Below are 22,990 nucleotides of genomic sequence, written 5' to 3'. Positions count from 1 at the left end.
CTTTCATTTATGGGGGCATTTGAAAGCTCTTGTCTACGCAACCCCGGTACCAAATGTAGAGACTCTTCGTGCTCGTATTGTGGACGGCTGTGATACAATACGCAATTCTCCAGGGCTGCATCAGCACATCAGGAATTCCGTGCGACGGAGGGTGGATGCATGTATCCTCGCTAACGGAGGACATTTTGAACATTTCCTGCAACAAAGTGTTTGAAGTCACTCTGGTACGTTCTGTTGCTGTGTGTTTCCATTCCATGATTAATGTGATTTGAAGAGAAGTAATAAAATGAGCTCTAACATGGAAAGTAAGCGTTTCCGGACACATGTCCACATAACATATTTTCTTTCTTTGTGTGTGAGGAATGTTTCCTGAAAGTATGGCCGTACCTTTTTGTAACACCCTGTATCTTCCTACTGAAGTTGCCTTTGTATGTTACTTTGTAATACTAACAGAGATGCCTGTTTTTATTAATAAATTTACTGTACAGTACTCTTTTTTGGCAAATAAACATGTGCAATTCGATTACCCGAACAAACCAGTTTTCCGAACACACATGTCCCCCAATTACTTCGGATAATCGACGCTCTACTGTACGTATTTTCCGGACAAACCTCGTATATCAGGCATTACAAAAACATGAGCAGTGTACTGATTTTCTCTCTTTTGTTGATGTTTTCCTTTGTGAGCAAAGTGCACCACCATCTTCTTTCGTCACGAGCCACCACTGGGGCTAAGTGTGTGGCAGCTGTTATCTGTGGGACGGTTTGCGTGGTACACAGTACGTCGCAGACGTAGTAACGCCTTTGGCCGTGCGGTGCGCATGACGTGCTCTGGCGGGAGGAGGTGGTCTTTGACCCGCGAGGTCCGTGTCAGGGGCGGCGCGACGGCAGAGCGGCCCGCGGTCAGTGTTGGAGTGGCGATGGAGAGCGGCACAGTGAGGACGTGGTGTCTGGCGGCGCTGCTGCTGCTGCCGCTGCTGCTGGGGGCCCTAGCGGACCGCGGTGAGTGCGGCGCGCTGATGGCCCGCTTCCTGTCCCCCTCCCCTCCCCCTGTCCCTGTCACCGTGCCTGTCTCTGGGCGCCAGTTCTGGGGGTCATTCTTACTTTCTCTCCCTCTCCCCTCTCACCCGAATATAATTTCCACATCTATACCTATACTCCGCGAGGATATTTTGTATACCATTGTCAGAATCTCTTTTGCCAATTTCAGTTGTCAATTGTTCGCGGGAAGAACAATTGATACCACCATTTTTAAAATGGTCTCACCCCAAATTTAGGCGAACTAATACCGGTACGAGATTCTGTGGTAGATTCTTTTATGTGTTTGTCTATTTTTTGTTTGTCTGTTGTCGATGTATTATGCTCGCAGTAAAAGGTCGTAACAACGTGATAAAATTGTCTCAGATAGTGCTGTTAAAAGAATTACTGTTTGTTGCGCGTATGAAGAGTCTTGGGAGAGACGGCTGGATATTTTTAGCAACTATTCATACATTGCGCAGGTCGCACCAGTGTTTAAGAAGGGTAGTAGGAGTAATCCATCGAACTACAGACCTGTATCATTGACGTCGGTTTGCAGTAGGGTTTTGGAGTATATACAGTATTCAAACATTATGAATCACCTCGACGGGAAAGATCTATTGCTACGCAATCAGCATGGTTTCAGAAAACATCGTGCTTGTGCAACGCAGCTAGCTCTTTATTCGCACGAAGTAATGGCCGCTATCGACAGGGATCTCAAGTTGATTCCGTATTTCTAGATTTCCGGAAAGCTTTTGACACCGTTACTCACAAGCGACTTCTAATCAAGCTGCGGGCCTACGGGGTATCGCCTCAGTTGTGCGACTGGATTCGTGATTTCCTGTCAGGAAGGTTGCAGTTCGTAGTAATAGACGGCAAATCATCGAGTAAAACTGAAGTGATATCGGGTGTTCCCCACGGAAGCGTCCTGGGACCTCTGCTGTTCCTGATCTATGTAGATGACCTGGGTGACAATCTGAGCAGTTCTCTTATGGTGTTCGCAGATGATGCTGTAATTTACCGTCTAGTAAGGTCATCCGAAGACCAGTATCAGTTGCAAAGCGATTTAGAAAAGATTGCTGTATGGTGTGGCAGGTGGCAGTTGACGCTAAATAACTAAAAGTGTGAGGTGATCCACATGAGTTCCAAAAGAAATCCGTTGGAATTCGATTACTCGATAAATAGTACAATTGTCAAGGCTGTCACTTCAACCAAGTACCCGGGTGTTAAAATTACGAACAACTTCAGTTGGAAAGACCACATAGATAATATTGTGGGGAAGGCGAGCCAGAGGTTGCGTTTCATTGGCAGGACACTTAGAAGATGCAAGTCGACTAAAGAGACAGTTTACACTACACTCGTTCGTCCTCTGTTAGAATATTGCTGCGCGGTGTGGGATCCTTACCAGGTGGGATTGACGGAGGACATCGAAGGGTGCAAAAAAGGGCAGCTCGTTTTGTATTATCACGTAACAGGGGAGAGAGTGTGGCAGATTTGATACGCGAGTTGGGATGGAAGTCATTAAAGCAAAGAGGTTTTTCGTCGCGGGCAGATCTATTTACGAAATTTCAGTCACCAACTTTCTCTTCCGAATGCGAAAATATTTTGTTGAGCCCAACCTACATAGGTAGGAATGATCATCAAAATAAAATAAGAGAAATCAGAACTCGAACAGAAAGGTTTAGGTGTTCGTTTTTCCCGCGCGCTGTTCGGGAGTGGAATGGTAGAGACATAGTATGGTTGTGGTTCGATGAACCCTCTGCCAAGCACTTAAATGTGAATTGCAGAGTAATCATGTAGATGTAGATGTAGACATGAGATTGCAGGTTCGAGTGCTGTTGTCCACGTCTCTTCCCGTACACGTCGCATTCAATCTGAAACAATTCTGCTATTTCAATACTTCCAAAAATACTAATAAAGGTCGTGACGCTCACCTTTGTTCTCATGAAATAATAACGGTTTATTATGTCTCTTGTACAATTCTCCACATAACATCAAAAGAAGCGAACAGAAAACTCTAGTTACCCTTAGTTACGAGTAAACCACAGAGAGAGTAATATTCCGAGTCAACGATATGATTATCATAGAGTCTCTCAGATAACGTCTGTGCCACTTAGATTTCTCACAGTCGATTCAGTACATTACATATTTATTACACTACACATGCCGCTCTAGGAGTACATAAGAGTACTGAAGGTCGTTTATGAACTCCTATCCACAGCTGTTCATTATTTAACACACATGTATAATATCAACAAACTGATAACACTTTTTAATATTTGTTTTGTGAATGATGGTATTGTATGGTGTAAGTGATTGTATGATTGTGTCTCCACTACAGTTCTCAATACTGGAAAACAAAAAGACAATCCTGGATTTATATCTTGTCTCCTCACTCGAGCATGGATAACGGGAAAACCAGGCAAAAAACCGCATTGAGGTCTTCAGTATTGAGAATTGCAGTGGTTTTCTTTAGTAGGTTCCGAGAACATCTACACAGGCGAGAGAGTTAATCCATCTCGTTTCCAACAAAATGCTGGTGTACATGAACATCGACATACTGACGATTCCCCAAATAGTAGTGGCATGCATCATCGTGTATCAGATTATGCAACACTTCATATGGAGGAAAAACTTATTAAATATAGACAATTTCCAACTTTCAATCCAGAAAAGAAAATTATTCATCCCATCGTGTTCATAAAATCGTTTAAAGGAGTTTTACCCTGAATTTGGGCAGAAAACTCTAGTTACCCATAGTTACGAGTAAACCACAGAGAGAGTAATATTCCGAGTCAACGATATAATTATCATAGTCTCTCAGATAACGTCTTTGCCACTTAGCTTTCTCACAGTCGATTCAGTACATCACATATTTATTACACTACAATTTTATGTACATAGATGCATCTTTCTATATGAGAGGGGCTTTATTCCACACATTGTTGATGTGTTTTTGCGACTTCGTTACAGTGGAGTCATTTTTGAAAGGGCTTTACTCTCTACAGTAATAATACCAGTCGAATGGGGATCATTTTCGCATGCCATCTACTAAATACCTAATCCACTATGGGTTACGTTTAGGTTCCGGTAGTTGAACTGTTGATATTTCTGAACATTTTTGTGCGATGTGAAATGGTATCTAGTACTGAGTTTCAACGTAATTCACGTACCAAGAATCTTTTATTTCCGGTAGTGTCTGTTGTTTTTAAAGTTGAAAAGCCTTACGCTGGACCAGTGGCTACAAACACGAGTAAAATATAAGACATACAACGTTTATTTGATTATATATTCGGCACGAACATATGTTCAAAAATGGCTCTGAGCACTATGGGACTTAACTTCTGAGGTCATCAGTCCCGTAGAACTTAGAACTACTTAAACCTAACTAACCTAAGGACATCACACACATTCATGCCCGAAGCAAGATTCGAACCTGCGACCGTAGCGGTCGCGGGGTTCCAGATTGTAGCGCCTAGAACCACTCGGCCACCCCGGCCGGCCACGAACATAGGTATTTCGAATAAATGGCCTGTACGTGAGAGTGCTGCCGATGATGATGACCAGTGAAACCATTTTGTATGTACTTTGATTAGAGTTACAATACTATGAAAATGTTTGCGTAAAAAAAGAGAAAGAAAGAACTTAAAACATTACCAGAAATGTAACTTCATCAAGCAAATGAATTACTTCGTCAAGAAAAGGACCATATTCCAAGATTTTAGACTTCCTTTTTTCAAAGAAATTGCAAAACTTAGCAACCGCAGTAAAGGCAAAATATCCATTTTGCTCTGTTCTTTAAACAATCTAAAGCCCACCCTGTTACATTCCAATTTCTCACCCGCAGAGTGTTTCCGGTGGTCCCCGAAAACTTAAGTTTTGGTGTAAGGTCCTTTCAAAAATGACTGTATCAGTAGGCCTCCGTTTGAGCTCGAATTTCTCTGCCGGCCGGAGTGGCCGAGCGGTTCTAGGCGCTACAGTCTGGAACCGCGCGGCCACTACGGTCGCAGGTTCGAATCCTGCCTCGGGCACGGATGTGTGTGATGTCCTTAGGTAAGTTAGGTTTAAGTAGTTCTAACTTCTATGGGACTGATGACCTTAGAAGTTAAGTCCCATAGTGCTCAGAGCCATTTGAACCATTTTTCGAATTTCTCTACATTTACGTTGGTGGCCTCTCCTCGCAGTATGCGTAGGAGGAAACAGCGTATTGGTTGGCACTTCCAGTTTGAATCGCTCCGTACGGATACTCCGAGAGATTTTATGGATGTGGCGGCTTCCAGCGAGTGTTCTGCTAATCGTGCAGACATATATTGTAGCCTGATTGTGCGCAGTGCGTTCTGTCTGTTTATGTTGAAAGTCAAATACCAAACGTTGCACCAAGCATCGATCCTGCATTCTGCCACGGTTTTCTAGCGTTCAGACTTATTTGTGTACAACGGCAACATTTGCGAAAACCGTAATGGAACTTAACGATTTAACCCACTAACTCGTTTATACGAGGGCGTGCTTAAAAGTAACGCTTCAGAATTTTTTATATGAAAACACTTAAAGTTTTTTGCATAAAACAAACGTTATTAATATGATTCGTCTTTATACTTCACGTCTACATATGAATTTCACAGTGGACTGACACCGGCAACGAACACATTTCTCCCAACACCAGACTCGTTTGTTGATACGTTGCTGTAGCATGTTTGACACTGTTGACGGCGCCACAACCTCACCTGTGCTTACAGCCCTTCATCACTATCTAAGTTTGTACAAATAGCTCTGAGCACTATGGGACTTAACTTCTGAGGTCATCAGTCACCAAGAACTTAGAACTACTCAAACCTAACCAGCCTAAGGACATCACACACATTCATGCCCGAGGCAGGATTCGAACCTGCGACCGTAGCGGTCGCGCGGTTCCAGACTGTAGCGCCTAGAACCGCTCGGCCACCCCGGCCGGCCACCAATAAGTAAAGTCCTCGAAGGTGTCCTTTAGGTTTTGGAAACATATCAGAATCGGATGGTGCCAACTCGGGACTGTATGGCTAATCATCGATGATGGAGACCGCAAGGAGTCGGACTGCTACCGATGTCGCAGCGCTCGTGTGTGGTGCGGCATTGTCCTGCCGAAGGAGAAGGTGCCCGATGTGCGGACAAAGTCGAATTCCAAACTCGATTACAGAATCTCGTTTCTAACACACATAGTTACGTCACACACCGCCATGTTACACCCTACAATTCTGACGCTTCTAGCGGCAGATGGTTACAAATATGTAGATGTGAAGAACAAAGACGCAGGACGTTTGTTTTATTTGGAAATACTTAAGACTTTTCAGATAACAATTCGGAGGCATTACTTTTCAGCACGCCCTTGTACATATTGTGAAAAGTAGCTATTCTATAACAACCCTTTAGCGTACGCCCGAATTTCCTTTTACGTCTGAAGATTTCTCCCAGTTGAGAACTACAAGCTTTGTTCTGTGATTCTTCCATTTCTCCAGGCGTATTTTATGACGAAATAAATCTCAGGTGAACAGCCTGGTATGAGTGTGCATACGACACAATATAACGGTAATCGACCACGTTGCCATCATCAGGTGCGCTGATGTACAGTACATCAGCGCATCTGATGATGGAAACGTGGTCGATTGCCGAAATATTGTTTCTTATGCACATTCATACCAGGCTGTTCACCCGAGATTTATTTCGTCATAAAATACGCCTGGAGAAATGGAAGAATCACATCACATACCTCTACGGGGAGGAGATGTATCGCAGCATGAAAAGGATCGACAAGCTGCGTCATCGGAGAAGTCGTCTACTGAGTTCTTTTGTTTTTCTTATGAAGTGCCGAGAAGAACGTGTGCTACCGAATTTTGCCAGTACATCAGCGCACCTGCCTGATGGCAACGTGGTCGATTGCCGAAATATTGTGTCCTGTGCACACTCATACCACGCTGTTCACCCGAAATTTATTTCGTCAGCATTGTTCCGGTTTGCTAGAAAGTCTTCAGTCCACTCGTTACACAGCTGGTCTGATATTCCGGTACGCTCGTATTCTGTTCGTTAGGTGACAGTGTGGAACTGTATCGAAGGTCTTTCGCTCTCCTCTGTACCATTGTTGCAGCATAAGTTCGTAGCGTTTTTCTTTTGAATTTTGGTATACCATTTGCTATGGATTTATTTAGCAACTATCATTTTTCATTTATACTTCACTGTTCCTATCTGATTATACATACGGTCATTTTTCGATGTGGAGATAGTGAGTGGAGCTGTGGATGATAGAAAATGGAGTGTCAAGTGGAGAAACTGAAACATTTCCGACATAACCTTCTGTTTGAGATCAGTAGAGGAGTGACAGCAGCGCAGGCAGCCAGAAACATTGACGTCGTGTATGGGGAACATGGCGAGAAAACGTTTCTCTCGTTTTAAGGAGGATCAGTTTGACATTAGTGACTCTTCACATTTGGGAAGATCTTCGGAGCTTGATGAAGATCGTTTAAACGCATTAATCCACAATTATCACCGTCAGTGTACTCGAAAACTGGCAGATGATACGAACTGTGATCGTACCACCGTCGTGCGTCATTCACATGCAGTGGAGAAGGTTCAAAAATCGCGAGTGTGGGTACCACACGCCCTAAGCCAAAATCACAAAAATCAGCGGGCCGCACGCGCATCTCTACTTGCTTCTCATCGACTGCCTCGCAAACAACACCGGCAATTCCTTATCCTGTACCGTTTACTGGTGTCAAGAAATTGTGTCTTTATGCCGGCCGCGGTCGTCTAGCGGTTCTAGGCGCTCAGTCCGGAACCGCGCGACTGCTACGGTCGCAGGTTCGAATCCTGCCTCGGGCATGGATGTGTGTGATGTCCTTAGGTTAGTTAGGTTTAACTAGTTCTAAGTTCTAGGGGACTAATGACATCAGAAGTTGAGTCCCATAGTGCTCAGAGCCATTTGAACCATTTTTTTTTTTGTGTCTTTATGCTGACAAAGGGGAAGAAAAGGAGTGGCTGAGCCCAAACAAAGCAGCAACTGTCGGTACAAAGACCTGCGGGCATCCACAGAAGATAATGTTATGCATCTCGTGCAACAGCGGCGGTGTGGTGTAGAACGAACTGGTTCCCCGAGATGAAACCACCACTGTTGCCATTTAGTGTCAACAGCTAGACGTCTTGCAGACTCAATCCTAGAACAACGACCAGGAAGACTGCATGAAGTGGTGTTGCTCTTCGATGACGCCCGCACGCTTTGTGGTAGACTGACAAAAACGCTATGCAGTAGATGGGTTGGAAAGTCATTCCGCAGCCGTCAGATTTTCACCATTTCCGCTCTCCGACGAAAAACCTTCAAGGAAATTCCTTTCCTGATGAAAATGCGCTCCGAACATGGCTCGACGAATTCTTCGCCTCAAAACTGCGTATAGTCACCGAATCGAAAAGTAACCCAGCGTTGGCAGACTGCGACAACTTAAAAGCAGCAACCTAATTTTATAATGTAATAGTAACAAACTCGCTTTAGGACAACTTACAGTAATAATAACAACATGATATAAAATCGAATTGTGTGCTCGCCGTTGTTAGCCTACTATTTCATTTCTCACTACGAGTGCGAACGCAGACTACGGCTATACGCCCTCAGCGGACAAGAGGAATGTTGTTTACCCAGTGGAAGGTCTTTTGCTTCCTCCCTTACTCAGCATTCTGTGGTTGGCCGGTTCTGACTGTGGACTATAGATCTGTGTCGTCTTTGCTGTTGGCAGCAGGTGTGGCCGATCTGTGAGAGTGTGCACCTTCGCCTGGCTGGTACACTCTCTGCTGCTGCCCAGTGCGCAAACCAAGCGAGCAACTGTGCCAAACAGGAATTCCTTGTCACTGTAAACGGTTTTCATGCAACTTTATCTTCCGAAAATTGTCTAAGAAATCCATAAATTGATATTAGTAAAAATATAAACGCTCTTGGCATAAAAATGTTCTTTGGAGGAGAGGGTTGAAGAGGGCGTGGTAGCCCCCCCTCCACCCTTCTCCTTGCATCCGCGCCTGAAGCAGCAGCGAGCTACACGCAGCTACAATCGAGTTTTGACTGACTCTAAAAGAACTCTTTAGCTATTGGAACGACGTAAGTGGACCTCATGCACCGACAGATATATTTTACACATTACTGAAATAAATCTGTCGCCACGAACTAGTGTGACTCTGGTATAAGTCGTAATGAAGCAGTGGACGAATTAGGACATGAGAGCATTCTACAAGCTAAAAGGCAGTGCATAGATTTCTCACACACAAAATTCCTGCATGGAGTAAGAAAAGACGTCAACTGTGGGAAGTCTAGACCAGGGGGTTCCCAGACTTTTGTTCACTGCGTACCACTTGACATTTTTATAAATATGAGCGTACCACTATAATTTGTTTACTTTTTAACGAACCCTGAGGTGGAGGACGGGGGGGCGGGGAGATGGCTGAGCGACGACTGCCGCAAATGAGAGGAACGCTATGGGGGGAGTAAATTTCGCCATCTTGCGTAGTGTAACGCAACGGCCAACAAAGCGACAACAAGAGGTAACGGTTCATTGCATAATGTCTGCTGCAGCGCCACACATTGGTACAGCACATTAAGTTGTAGCAGTTGCAGAGCGGCACGAAAGCTTTCGACACAAGACCCGACGAAAATATGTATCGCCAACATCAGAACAAGAAGAATCATTCCCGGCCAATGCAGCGATGACTAATGAAGGGCTCTAGGGGGGCGGGGGGGGGGGGGGGTACTGCCTGACCTTCCTGTGTCCTGCGCATAGACTGGATAAAATATTCACCGGTAAATCCAGTCTCTTTACTTTGATCGATCCGTTTTCTTCCTATAAAAATGGTTCAAATGGTTGTGAGCACTATGGGACTTAACATCTGAGGTCATCAGTCACCTAGAACTTAGAACTACTGAAACCTAACTAACCTAAAGACATCACACACATCCATGCCCGAGGCAGGATTCGAACGTGCGACCGTAGCGTACCACCGTCTGGTCTTGAGAGACCCTATTAAATCCATTTCATGAAGATTCATCCCCGACTTTGAGCTCATATTCTGGTCACATGGCATAACAAACATCGGCCTGTTATACCTTGCCGGAATCGTGGAAATGTTTACTTTTACTTGGTGTATGAATATTACATTTTAGTTGGAAAGTGGAGGGGATACACGGTAATATTGAAGAGAAGGCGTGCTTTCTCGACCACTTTTTGGCGAGTGTCAAATTTGAAGAGTCATAGGAGTCAGACCGCAATTAGGAGAAAAATTTCTTTTGCACAGTTTAAAGATACAACCATACTCAACTTTCAGACGAATTGTCGTTGTTTTCCAATAGGCGTGTTTTCCTAATAATGATGGGCGTAGATTGCTGCAATTCGGCTAATGGTGCTACATATTAACAAGACGAAAAGTGTAAATACAGGTTCTGTTGTGGCCTTCCACAACTGTTATGCTAAAGCGCTAATATCACATCTGTAACTTATACCACATCTTTAATTTATTTCCTTTTGCGTTTCTATGCGCCGCGTGCTCGCGTGTGCTATGTTGCCGGACCTCTGAACAGTATTTCCACTTCATTGTTTGCTGTTGCAGTGTTTACATCGCGACTTCCCGTCAGACAGGAAACAATCGTGCTCCCATTGGTTGTTGTGTATTCCTGAGACAGTGCTCGTAACATAATTGGTTGCCTTGTACTTGTGTGAAACCATGCATCATTTCCGGAGTTGTGAAAAGTCTATGGTGATCAGCCGCGCTGGCTTACTTTGAGGCCGAAGAAGAACAGCACGCGAGCAGTTCCGTATCACAGTAAGTAAGAAAGAGTTCTGGCAGGTGACAGATGTTTGTATTGGATGAGTTTGCACAAGGAGCCATAATAAGAAAAATCCACGACTTCTGTGTGGAAAAGTTGTTTCCAACAGTGGCGGCCGAGTTATAAAAGTTGAAGAATGAGGTGGAAGATTTTCCTGATATGGGTGAAACTACTCTTTGGCGCGCTATTCGATAATTGGCTTCAGATACACAAAGTTAAAAAAAAAAAAAAAAAAAAAGAAAAGAAAACATGTGCTGATGGAAAATAACCAAGCAGTAGGAAAAAGACACGACTTCTTGCGGGAAATAGGACACTTGCGCAACGCTGGATGGACTATTTATTACACTAATTAGAGCTAGTGTGGTGCAAATCGTTCGATAGTTTGGTTAACAGGAACAAAAAATGGCTTATGCATGAGGAAATCTATACGATTATCACAGAGGAAGTGTTCAAGAGTGGAATGACTGGAAACGAGGAATTCAAACACCGTTCGATTCTGGAAAAAGGATTACAAAATGCCGCATTGGAAACGGAGATAGGTTCGTGAAAAATTCTGGTCTATGTTTATTGGGCAAGAAGGAAGTGCAGATTATCATTCTGAAATGAATGCCAAACACTACGAAGAGTGATTTAGGAGTGTGCCCGAAATATTGGCAAACAGATCTGCGATTGTTTTAGATCAGGCTCCATATCACACGACGAAAAATCCAGTATCACGAAATCCGTCTACGAAACGGAGAAAGAATTCTGCTATTGAATGAACGGAAAGCAATAATACACGGCTTCCATCTAATGCCACGTCATATGAGGAATTTAGTTAAGCTGGCCTATTGGGACACTCGCGACTGCTCTTCAGGGCGCAGGAATACCTTTTGGGAAGTATATTACGAACAGTGGACAAGGAAATTAAACACCTGTGATTAGCGTCTTTCGTTTGATATTACAGCGATGAATCAAGTACTGGTAACCAGAAAATACCGAAAATTCGCCTGCGAATAGAATGAAGTTGTATATTTAAATGGTGCAAAGTAAATTTTTCTCCTAATCACAGTCTGATTTTTATGTGTCCTTGAAGTTGACATGGCCGAAAAAAGCTATAAAAAATTCGGTTTCTCTTAAATACTACTGCGTATGTCGCCCCCATTTCAGCTAAGATGCAATATTCATATATTCATAGACTAAATAAAAGTAGACATTTCCACGATTCCGGCAAGGTTTAACATACAGTTTTTCGTAATGCAATGTGATCAGAATTTAAGCTCAGGGTCAGGGGTCAGTCATGAAACAACAGGCGATGGAATGCGTTTCAAAACGAGAGAGCCCCTGCGTACACACTGCACCTTGGTACACTCACAATGATCTTGCTAGAAGACTTTCGGCTGCCATTATTAGAACGCGACTAGGGCACCCAACTGATATAAAGAGAATTCGAGTTGTAGCCTAGTTTAGTTGGTAACATAACTGGGGCAAAGTATCATACCTAAAACACATCATTACGCGATGCTCGGAATTCTCCGCTGAACAACCCAATATACACACATCAAAAAAAGTTTTGCATCACTTCGGTCCCGACTGTTCCGGAACCTGTACATAAAATTGGATTAGAGATCAACATAAACATAATTTTCGCCCGTTTCATTGCACATGAAAACCACACATTGCATGTTGTACCACCATACAGCTAGACCTTCAGAGGTGGTGGTCCAGACTGCTGTACACACCGGTACCTCTAATATTCAGTAGCACGTCCTCTTGCATTGGTACATGCCTGTATTCGTCATGGCATACTATCCACAAGTTCATCAAGGCAGTGTTGGCCCAGATTGTCCCACTCCTCAACGGCAATTTAGCGTTGATCCCTCAGAGTGGTTGGTGGGTCACGTCGTCCATAAACAGCCTAGGCATGTTCAATAGGTTTGATGTCTGGAGAACATGCTGGCCACTCTCGTCGGGCGATGTCGTTATCCTGAAGGAAGTCGTTCACAAAATGTACACGATGGGGATGCGAATTGTCGTCCATGAAGACGAATGCCTCGCCAATATGCTGCCGATATTACTCTAAGCACTACGGGACTTAACATCTGAGGTCATCAGTCCCCTAGACGTAAAACTACTTAAACCTAACTAACCTAAGGACATCACACACATCCATGCCGGAGGCAGGATTCCAACCTGTGACCATAGCAGCAGCGCGGTTCTGGACTGAAGCACCTACAACTGCTCGGCCACAGCGGCCGGCCATATGGTTGCACTATCGGTCGGAAGATGGCATTCACGTATCGTACAGCCGTTACGGCGCCTTCCGTAAGCACCAGCGGCATACTTCGGCCCCCCATAACGACACCCCAAAACAGCAGGGAACCTTCACCATGCTGCACTCGCTGGACAGTGTGTCTAAGGCTTTCAGCCTGACGGGGTTGACTCCAAACACGTCTTCGACGATTGTCTGGTTGAAGGCATAAGCGACACTCATCGGTGAAGAGAACGTGATGCCAATCCTGAGCGGTCCATTCGGCGTATTATTGGGCCCATTTGTACTGCGCCGCATGGTGTCGTTGTTGCAAAGATGGACCTCGTCATGGACGTCGGGAGTGAAGTTGCGCATCATGCAGCCTATTACTCACAGTTTGAGTCGTAACACGACGTCCCGTGGCTGCACGAAAAGCATTAATCAACATGGTAGCATTGGCTCGGAGCACTATGGGACTTAACATCTATGGTCATCAGTCCCCTAGAACTTAGAACTACTTAAACCTAACTAACCTAAGGACAGCACACAACACCCAGCCATCACGAGGCAGAGAAAATCCCTGACCCCGCCGGGAATCGAACCCGGGAACCCGGGCGTGGGAAGCGAGAACGCTACCGCAGGACCACGAGATGCGGGCAACATGGTAGCATTGCTGTCAGGGATCCTCCGAGCCATAATCAGCAGGTAGTGATCATGCATTGCAGTAGTAGCCCTTGGGCGGCCTAAACGAGGCATGTCATCGACAGTTCCTGTCTCCTGTATCTCATCCATGTCCGAACAATATCGCTTTGGTTCACTCCGAGACGCCTGGGCACTTCCCTTGTTGAGAGACCTTCCTGGCACAAAGTAACAATGCCGACGCGATCGAACCGCGGTATAGACCATCTAGGCATGGTTGAAGTAAAGACGAGGCGTGTACCTTCTTCCTGGTGGAATGACTGGAACTGATTGGCTGTCGGATCCCCTCCGTCTAATAGGAGCTGCTCATGCTTGGTTGTATACGTCTTTGGGCGGGTTTAATGACATCTCTGAACAGTCAAAGGAACTGAGTCTGTGATAAAATATCCACAGCTTAAGATCCTAATACCTCAGAACTATACTATATTAATGTCTAATCGGAATTCCGTTTCTGTGCACGCATGATTCAAAATCTCTACGGTAACACGTTTGCGAATGTGTGCCTTGAAGTCCTATCGGTCTCTACCTTGATTCAGTATACCAAATCCTTTACAAAACTCCACAGCAAGACGTCTAGTGGTATGAAGTCAGGGAATGGTGGGGCCATCGAACAGGATCATCTCGTCCAATCTGCCTATCCGAAAACTTTTCATCTAAAAATTAAAAGACATTTAGGACCAGTGGGGTGGTTCCCTAACCTGCTGGAATATATCATCAGGCTGCTGCTCTTCATGTTGTGGCACAGCGAAGTTGCTAACATGTATAGGTAAACACCACCGATGTAGTCATGTTCTTGTGGTTGTGTTCTTTTAGAACATGAAAAAGGATAAATTGGAAATCACATATGCAACAACCAAAGATAATCGTAACAAAATTTAGTTAGTAAAACAATATCGTTGCTCATTTGTATAATCTTTGTAAACATATAATATCGTAAGAGTAGAACTGTCAAACGATAATTAACGTATTGTTTTAAATATATTTACTTCATTTAACATCTAATCAAAACATTGGGACCTATAAGACAGTTCACTAGCGACGTACTATCGAAGTCACATCATTATACTAGATTAGATGTACTATTCTTTCCAGTTGAACCATAGTGACGAGTTCCTCCATGATGTAGAACATGTCAAAAGAACAAGAACACACAAAAAATATTTACAAGGGAAAACGAATGTATTAATGTACCTTCCACAGATCCCAAGTGGAATGATCGTCATGGGTCAAAAAATTCTTAAACACCTTTTAATTTACGAGGTAATAAAAACTGAATAGAAGAATCATTTTACAACAGTTATTTTCAATAATCCCAATACATCACTGAATTTTTACGGAAATCAGATTGTACTAATATTCGCATTGTTTTATATTACTACTACAATACATGAAAACACACACACAGACACACACACACACACACACACACACACACACACATACAAATAAATCAGTTTTTTCAGTTGTTTCTACTAAGAAATTCAACAATGGAGAACGAGGAGTGGGCCATTAATAAAACCTTTAGGCTCCCTTTAAACTGAACTTCATTGGTAGTTAAACTTTTTATGGCTGCACGCAATTTATTGAAAATGTGTATCCCTGAAGGACGAACACCTTTCTGAACCAAAGTGAGTGGCTTTAAATCTTTGTGAAGATTATTCTAATTTCTAGTATTGATTTCATTAATTGAGCTGTTGGTTTGAAAAGAGATTTGTTTTTAATGACAAATTTCATTAACGAATAAATATACTGGGAATCAGTAGTTAATATCCCTAGTTTCCTAAACAAGTCTCTGCCGGATGTTCTTGAGTTCACACCTCAAATAATTCTTACTGCAGGTTTTTACAGCTGGAAAACTTTAGCTTGGCTGATGAGTTACCCCAAAAAATAATCCCATACGAGATTATGGAATGAAAATAAGCATATGCCATCTCCTACATCTGACGACACTCACATTGGAAATACAGATTTATTTACATGCCTCAGCAGTTCTGTGGTGTGCCGTTCACTGTTAAATTTATTCTCAAGCTGTAATCTTAAGAATTTAACATGGCCCACTTCTTCTATATCTCTGTCAACATGTTTTACGCATGTACTAGTGGGAAATTTCTTATAAGTTCTGAAGTGCACCTAGTGTGTTTATTTTGTTTGTTTCAATGTTTATTGTCAAAGAATTGACTAGGAAGGATTTATTGATTCCATGAAGATCTCATTAACCGATCTTACTAAGACTATATTTGATCTGCTATTTACTGCAATGTTTGTGTCATCTGCAAACAAAACAAACTTGGCGTCTAGCAAGTTAGTGGTGTAAGATCAGTGATACACACAAGAAGAAGCATGGGCCCAAAGATGGAATCCTGTGGGACGCCACATGTAACTAGTTTACAGCTGGATGATGCCTGACAGCTTAATTCATGTTTCTTTGCTAGCGATACCTTTAGTTCCTAATTGAACTATTTTACAGTATTTACTGTTACATCATAATATTCTAATTTACTTAAGAGGCTATTGTGATTTATACAGTCAAATGCCTTTTATAGATCACCAGTAGCCTATAATTTATTGTCTAATGAATTAAGAACATTTTCACTGAGTGTGGTATGTGTAGACTCCCACCTCAATATCAGAATCCTTTAGAATTCCGAACTGGGACTCGGATAATACATTATTTGTTATCAGATGGTTAAGAAGCCGACTGTATATTACCTTTTCTGAAATTGAGAATGCTGGCAAAAGTGAAATTGGAAGGAAATTTGACGATATTTCTACGTCTCCGTACTTAAACAAAGGCTTAACTTCAGCATATTTCAACCATTCAAGAAATGTTCCACTTATAAACGACTGGCTAATCTCAGAAGCACACTCTTTAATTAAGTTTGTTGAATTTTACATAACGACTAGAATTTTTTGATTTTAGGGGTTTCATGATGGACATTATTTCAGCTTGGGTAGCGAGGGTCATATTCATATTCGTGACATTATGTGTATTGTCTGGTCTGAGGTATTCCACAGCAGTGTCTACTGAATCTGACAACGCCATCTTTTCAGAAACGGTTTTGAAATGTTTGTTAAAATGTGTTGCAACACTACACATATCTGTTAACAATGTATCATTTAGTGTTAATGCTATTTGTCCTTTTCATGTTTGGTTCTACCAAATTCCTCAAATGTATCTCATCTTGTCCTTATTTTGTTATCTGGTGCGACTATCTTCTTCTAATAATGTATTTCCTTTGATGTCCACATTACTAACTTTAATATTTTGCAGTGTGTCTTGTAATGGACTACAGCATTAACATCAGAGATACAGTTTCCTTTTCGCTTCACACGATAATTTTATTCCATGAGTGATCCATGGTTTCGTTGTAGACTTTGGTCTAATCTGGGTTAGTTTTTGGGAAAAACAATGTTCAAGTAAGACAAGTTCATTATTAATAAAAGTATTGTATTATTCATTCTTGCCGTTAGCGCTGCATGCATCACTCCATGTCTTTGAAGAGTGTCCTAAAATAATCAGTTTTTTGCTTACTGACAAGCATCTCGAATTCAGATTTAACAGATCTTCTATCCTGTTCATTATTAACATTGAACAAGAGGAACTGCTTGTCTCGTTCGGAGACACCATTGACTATTGCCTTTGCACTATAATTTTGTTCATTAGGCCTTTGTATTAAGATAGTATCAATCGCTGTTTGTGAGCTGGGAAGTTTCCAGTAACAATTAAATCGAATTGTAGTGTCACTGACTTGTTACCGACTTTAATAGATTCTTGGTGGGAGAATTTTTAAGAAAATCTACGTTAAAATCAGCAACTATCACTATTTCTTTGTTTTTTGTTGTTAAATAGACTAGTAGAGCATGAGGGTCATTTATAAACAGATTAAAATTACCAGCAGGTGCTCGACATACAATTACCGTTATGAACAATTTATTATGAAATTCTACTTGTGCGGCACATGCTTCCATATGCTGCTCTAGCCAAAATTTATGACTGTTTATGTTCTTAAATTTATAGCTATTCCTGATGAATACGGCAACCGCTCTTTCTCCATTTCTATACTACAAAAGGGAGATGCTAACCTAAATGTTGTAACACTTAACACATCTATACCAGTGGTCACATAATATTCAAAGAAGCAGACTATGTCAACTGGGTTTGATGACTAATTCATCAGTGCAGATAATTAGTTCATTTTTTTCTTTTTAGTCCTCGAATATTTTGATGCAATAAAGATAGCTGACATTGACAACTGAATGAGTTAAAATTACGTCGCAATAGGATTTCTGGTGATTGCTAAGAATTTTTAACGAACAGCTGCATGTGGTGATGCAATATGCTGGAATTATATTTTTTTTTTTCTGAAAAAGGTTTGTTCCAGTGTTAACCTCTCTTAAAACTTGGTTTCGTTCTATCCTCCCTACCCTAAACTAGGTGCTTTCGGTTCTAGGCGCTTCGGTCTGGAATCGCGCGACCGCTACGATCGCAAGTTCGAATCCTGCCTCGGGCATGGATGTGTGTGGTGTCCATAGGTTAGTTAGGTTTAAGTAGTTCTAAGTTTTAGGGGACTGATGACCTCAGATGTTAAGTCCCATACTGCTCAGAGCCATTTGAACCATTTTTAGGTGCTTTCCTGAACCCACTGGTAATTTATCACTCATGAAAGTACCTTCCCTCCCTTAAATGTTATGCCATTACCTCACCCAGTTTTCCCTTCCCATTCCCGCTGAGGTGAAGGCTATGCCTAGTATAATCTCACATACTGAGATAATCAACAGGAACCATGCCCGACGTCAGCCATCATTCCAACTCCTAATTAACTCTCCTGACTGAAGAGCTCAAATGAAATCGTTCATGGCGCCTGAGAACAGATATAAACTCAGCACTAGCATGTCTCGATGCTGATGCAATCTTTGCCAGGTCACACTCTGTGCTGTACCCAAGACCTCTGTCTATGCTATTACCTGGCCCACTCGCTATAACCATATTGTCTTCCTAAATCCTCTGTCACCTGATCCAGACCAGCACTAGGTTTAAGAAACATTTGTGACCAGTTTTTGGGATCCTAGTTCGTTCTGAAAAAGTTGAGCAACACGTCTGGTATGAGAACTAAACTACCTGACAACAAAATTTTCTTTCTCTTTACTAACTTCCCTATATTCTTACTTTTCAATCTACTGTTGAAAGTTTGTTGTTCACTGACTACACCTGCATCTGCTTGAGGCTCTAGAGTTTCTAACTGACGTAACATGTCAAACTTATTTTTCATATTCATTACAAAACTGTAAGGTATAGTTCTAAGCCCGTTCCTTCTGTTGCCGCTTCCCACCTCTCTTTACCCTTCTCCCTCCTTAACCGTTCCTGATATTCCCCAGCCTTGTAAGTGAAGGGTGCTAATTTTCGCCTCCCCTTCCACTATCTTTCTATCTCTAATACATATCCCACAAAACCGCTGAAGAGCTTCATTTATTTTTCCAATTCCCCCACCACAATAGTCAACCATATTGATAAAATTTATTGATAAAATTACGGCATCTATCACATCAAAGCCCAGAGCTAACACTACTACGACAAATGAGTTACTTTTCATTCATGAGTAGTGTAATACTACAGAAAGAATAAGTCAGTTAAATTATCAATAAACAAGAAAACATGTTTACAAAAATTTGGCTTATAAGCAACTGTATGTAATCAAACTACCGGTAGCAGTGCGAAGTTTCTGTACCAGCACATTAAATTTAACTACTTTCCGGAATTGTGAGCTAGAATAATGAAGATGTGCGCTGTAATGAAATTGCTGGAAGGATAAAAGAATTAAACGAGATTCTTTAGGTTTACTGCGTCAGAAACGTAAGCAAAAATACGGCTACAGCTAGACTGCACGATCTTTTTGCAATTTCTGCAATATTACGTAAAGAAAAGTGAAACCCTTACTTTGCGAGAGCACTGATAAACTCAACTGAGCACTACATAGTGTCTTTAATACGAATGACATACACATTTGTACACGGTCTCACCGAAATTATATCCGCGTGTAATTGACAATGACGACAAATGACGAAATAGTGTTTCGTTAGTAAAGATTAATTATTATGTGCAGCTGTTCTGGTGCATCTTTCTAATAGTCATGTGATTATCTGACACATATTACGCTGCTGGCGCTAAAGAAGAAAAACGGTTCACATATCTAACTTGTTGTTTTATTCTGACCAGAATTTCCTTAACTCCCTTTCTTCCTGCTGGACATTGGCTCCAAGTATTTATTAAGTTTCCTGCTTAACGGTGCCTTACCTCAGATATATTTATGTTATGACATCCTTTTGCATAGTCATAGGAATACGTATACAACATACGAGGCATGTTCAGAAAATTAAGTGTGCTGTGACCGTAATGGGCTATGGTTTTATGTTTTTCTGAGGGCTGTGTTTTTTTTTTCAGTGTTAGCAACAATGATTGGTAGATGGAGATAACCTGACCAGAGCGAGCATCACAGGAACACGCTAGTACGTAAACTCATGTTGTAATGTCCGGTTGCGTGACAGATGCCGGTAAGAAATCGTGCCAAGTGCTGTGATCCGATTCCTACTCGCGGAACGAATAACACCCTCCGAATTTTTTTCGCTGGACAAAACGGTTTACGGTGAAGGTGTCATGAACAGAACGAGTCTTTTTAAATAGTGTAAGGAGTTTAGTGGAGACAGAACAAATATTCATGATGAACAGAGGAGTGGGAGATCGTAAATTTTGACTGATGAGTTGGTGCAAAAAGTCGCGGAAACTGTTCGTGAAGATCTCCGATTGTGGGTGGATGAAATTTCTGCGATGTTTCAACAACTCTACATAACTCTCTTATACGAAGCACTCACAGAAACGCTGCGATACCGGAAAACTGTGCGCAAGATGGGTTCCAAAGCAGCTGACAGAGCAGCACGAGAAAAATCGGGGTCAATAGCGCCCGCGAGTTTCTTGAGCGACTTGAGCTGGAATGTGAGGATTTCCAGAGGTGTGTTGTGACTGGAGGTGAAGCGTGAGTGGCTCCTTACATGCCTGAGACAAAAAGACAGTCGCCACAGTGGCGTCACACCATCATGTGCCAAAAAATTCAAACCACGATTTCGGAAAGAAAAGAAACGGTATCTTGGGACCGAAAAGGCATCACTGTGGTCGAATTTCCGCCTCATGGCGGGACCGATCAATGCACAACGATATTGTGAGACCATAAAGAAACTCAAAGGGAGCATTCAAGACAAATGGAGGGGAATGCTTACGAGAGGAGTGTGCTGGCTGTAAGAGAACTCCCGTCTTCACACAAGCCTAGCCAGCAAGGCGCTGTTGGACTCGTTTGGTTGGGTTGTACTGAACCATCCCCCTACTCTCCTGACTTGGCGCCTTCACATTATCATCTTTTCACCTCCGTGAAGGCACGCATGAGTGGAATTAAATTTTCACCCGAAGAGCAGTTGCTTAAAGAGGTTCTGAAGTGAGGGAAGGAATTGGCGCGAGATTTCTTTGAGGAGGGCACAGATAAGCTTGCGCCACGGCTCACCACGTGCGTTGGAAGGGATAGCGATGATGTGGAGAAACAGTCAACAAGTGTATCGACAGTGTGCTGTAATTTTTTTTTCAAATACCTTTTACCACAAAGATATAAAAATCTGCCGGCTGCAGTGGCCGAACGGTTCTAGACGCTTCAGTCCGGAACCGTGCGACCGCTACGGTCGCAGGTTCGAATCCTGCGTTGGGCATGTATGTGTGTGATGTCCTTAGGTTAGTTAGGTTTAAGTAGTTCTAAGTTCTAGGGACCTCAGATGTTAAGTCCCATAGTGCTCAGAACCAATTTTTTTTAAATAAAAATCTAGTACACTTACTTTCTGACCATGACCCGTATGTTCACTATTCATTTGAGTAACTACCTTGTTCCCAACTGTATGTCCTTCTGACCAGAAGTTCAATATTGTTTTAATGTTTTCTACCTACGGTGAGATATTTTAAGCTTTTAACAAAAACTCACTGGTTCCCATCACGATTACTTTACGATTTGTGTTTTTAGTAACTGATCGCTCCAGATCGCCTGAGACACAGTGAGAACGTAATTGAAGTTTGTTTCACTTTCTAATTTGATACCGTCTCGTAACTACGGGCAACGATCGTTCGAAACGCCACAGTTGGTGCTAGCAACCTTCAGCAGACCTCGTTTTGCAACGAGCGAAGCTCCCCTTATCTTGTTGTGATGTTCCTGACGCGTGGCTGCCAATATCACACTGTTTTACGTGCTTGTTTCTCTAAAAGCTGTACACATCACCCTCTTGCGTCACACGAATTTCAGCAATTAAGAACGGTCAGCCATTATCTTTATAAAGTCTTGTTACTGGGCCGTAATGGTAATGACGTAGGAAGTACTCTGTTGATAATGAATTAGTCACTGGTTTGTCCGTTTCATTCAGTTTCATTGACAAAGGACAGCTTCTGAAGCAGTATCGTCTTGTAAGTATCGTGCTCTAAAGCACGTAGTAAGTACCCGTTGTTCATTTCGCTGCTTGGTACGCCTACGTATGTGCCTTAACGTAGCCCATAGTTCTGGAGCTGGTCTCACTCGTTCTTTACACGTTGTGGTCGAGGAAATCGAGAGCAGAAGAAGCCAAGGTTGTGTTTTAATTCTTGGGTTAAGCGAGACTCTCTGCACTTGAACTAGCACTTCGTTGACTAATTCAGTATAGTTTACATAACGTTCGTTGAAAAAGATAATATAAGGTTCACCGCTCACATTAATCTTTTCTGTTGGAAATCCTTTTGAATGAAATCTCCAGAAAAAGCGTATAACTTTCTATATTGTGATTCAAGAAGTGAAATCTAAGTGAAAATGCCTAATTTTTGTTAGTGTCCCTGCTGTTGCAATCTGCCTTGAATGAGCCCATGTTATTAACTACTGATTCCATTAGAGAGTGCTGTAGTCCCTGGACAAATTTCGCGATCTGCTACCACAAACAGATGCTATAGTCCATATATGGGTTGAAAATATTTTTTTACTCCGTAATATGATGCCATGGGGCATTATACACGGTAAGCAAGCAAAGCAAATAGACTTTCACACTTGAGTGCCATTGATAAACGTTAGTATTTCACTGGCGAAGAAAGCAACATTCAGTACTCATATGAGATCCTGATTCTTTAGCTTTCAAGAAAACCTTCACCATATCACCTCTGAAGAATATAAAAT

At 42.3% G+C, this 22,990-nt stretch overlaps 1 protein-coding gene across 1 annotated transcript in view; it reads left to right on the top strand.

The window, feature by feature from the left end:
• Window positions 1-904: 904 nt before the first annotated feature.
• Window positions 905-22,990, top strand: part of LOC124615636 — a 97,353-nt gene continuing 75,267 nt past the window's right edge. The window contains exon 1 of the mRNA XM_047143646.1: window positions 905-1,002. Coding sequence (XP_046999602.1) covers window positions 921-1,002 — 82 coding nt within the window. The 5' untranslated portion in view covers window positions 905-920. The remainder of the gene's footprint in view (window positions 1,003-22,990) is intronic.

This window comes from Schistocerca americana, chromosome 5 (assembly GCF_021461395.2).
Source record: "Schistocerca americana isolate TAMUIC-IGC-003095 chromosome 5, iqSchAmer2.1, whole genome shotgun sequence".
Taxonomy (NCBI): domain Eukaryota; kingdom Metazoa; phylum Arthropoda; class Insecta; order Orthoptera; family Acrididae; genus Schistocerca; species Schistocerca americana.
This window is presented reverse-complemented; position numbering and strand designations above follow the sequence as displayed.